At 62.2% G+C, this 1,637-nt stretch overlaps 1 protein-coding gene across 1 annotated transcript in view; it reads left to right on the forward strand.

The window, feature by feature from the left end:
- The window catches only part of LOC107158653 (2'-5'-oligoadenylate synthase 3), a 34,984-nt gene that overhangs the window by 20,009 nt on the left and 13,338 nt on the right, over positions 1-1,637 (forward strand). Inside the window, exons 16-17 of the mRNA XM_015505136.2 lie at positions 3-227; positions 797-1,067. Coding sequence (XP_015360622.1) covers positions 3-227; positions 797-1,067 — 496 coding nt within the window. The remainder of the gene's footprint in view (positions 1-2; positions 228-796; positions 1,068-1,637) is intronic.

Below are 1,637 nucleotides of genomic sequence, written 5' to 3' on the forward strand. Positions count from 1 at the left end.
GCGGTGCGGTGCGCGGGCGCAGGGCGCAGGGCCGCGGTCAGCAGGGCGCCATGGGCAACTGGGAGTCGCAGGTGTCCTCGGTGCCCGCCCCGCAGCTGGGCGAGTTCGTCCAGAGCCACCTGAAGCCCTCCGAACCCTGTCGGAAGCAAATCGAGCTGACGGTGGAGACCATCTGCGCCGCCCTGAAGAAAATCCAGCCCTTCCCCGTGGTGCAGAGCGTGGCCATGGTGAGCATGGCCCCGGCCGGGGTGGCTGGAGGTGGAGAGGGGCGCGGGCCTCGCGGCTGCCTCTGTCTCTACCCCGCTATGGCATTGGGCAAGCTGCTCACCCTCTCTGGGCCGGTCGGGGGGCGGGGGAGATGGTACCCACTTTAGGGTGTCTTCAGGCTTGAACGTCCGATGTCTTCCGCAGAGGGCTGCCCCGCCACCGGTTCATAAATCAATGAACAACTGATTTGTCGCTGGTTCCGTGGGCCCATTGTACAGAGGAAGCTACTGAGGCTGGAGGGTCTTAATGAATCTGCGCGGGGCTGCTCTGAGGTTCTCATCAGCAAGGGGCAGGAAGGGTGTTTCTCATCCTTTAGGAATGTTTGGAACCGTGGGCACCAGGACTGGGGCCGAGGGTCCTGGGCCTGTGGGGCGGAGGGAGCACTAGGAAAGTTCAGGACCCGTGGGGAAGGGATGCCTGCCACTCAATTCTAAGGCTATGGTAACATTTTTGGTTTTCAGTCAAATTGGAGTCCCCCGTGAACCTCCAAGAGTCCAGGGTCTCACGTCTGCTACTTTGTCACCCGCAGGGTGGCTCCTATAGCCGGGAAACGATCTTGAGAAACCATTCAGATGGTACCTTCGTCCTCTTCCTCGACCACTTGGCAAAATTCCAGGACCAGAAGAAAATCCAACAGGAAATCCTCGACATCATCGGGCAACAGCTCAAGACCCGTCTGCTCGCCCTCGGGCTGACAGATGGGTATCAGATCCTGAGACTCGGAGGGGAGCTTAACATCGAGGTGTCCACCAGGTGGCAGACGGTCTCCTTTAAGGTGCTGCCTGCCTTCAATGCTCTGGGTGAGTGCTCCCGGGCGGAAGCCTCCGGGGTCCTGTAGCCTTGGGCAGGGGAAGCAGCAGCGCTTCCCAAAACGGGACCCTCCGGAGGGAAGGGCCCCCTGCCTGGCTGACGCTCCTCTCTGGAACTCCTCCCACCTCCCCACTGACGGTGGCAGGAATGTTCTAGACTCTCGAAAAGCTGGGTTTTCCAAGCTACGTGTGCCTGTGAGTCCCCTGGGCTCTTCTGGAAGCGCAGGTTCCTCAGGGTCTGAGGAAGGGCCCCGGCTTCCCCAGCTCCCACCGGTCCACAGCCACCAGGCTGGCTCCCCAGGGACAGGAGGGGCAGGACAGGCTGCAGCCTGCGTCCTCCCAGGTCAAGAGCAAGACAACCACCTTCCGTGGGAGCCTGTCTACCAGAGTCGGGGGGTGCTCCTCCCGCCCCCCAAGACCTGCCTGCCTCCTGTGTCCCCTGCTTGCCAATGCCCCCACGGTCCTGCCTGTCTCCAATCCGGGCTGCACCTCTGATCAGTGTGTCTCTCCCGCTCCCCCACAGCCCTGGCTACCCCCAGTCCCGACCCTCTTGCCTTCAAT

This window comes from Marmota marmota, unplaced genomic scaffold, assembly GCF_001458135.2.
Source record: "Marmota marmota marmota unplaced genomic scaffold, marMar, whole genome shotgun sequence".
NCBI lineage: Eukaryota > Metazoa > Chordata > Mammalia > Rodentia > Sciuridae > Marmota > Marmota marmota.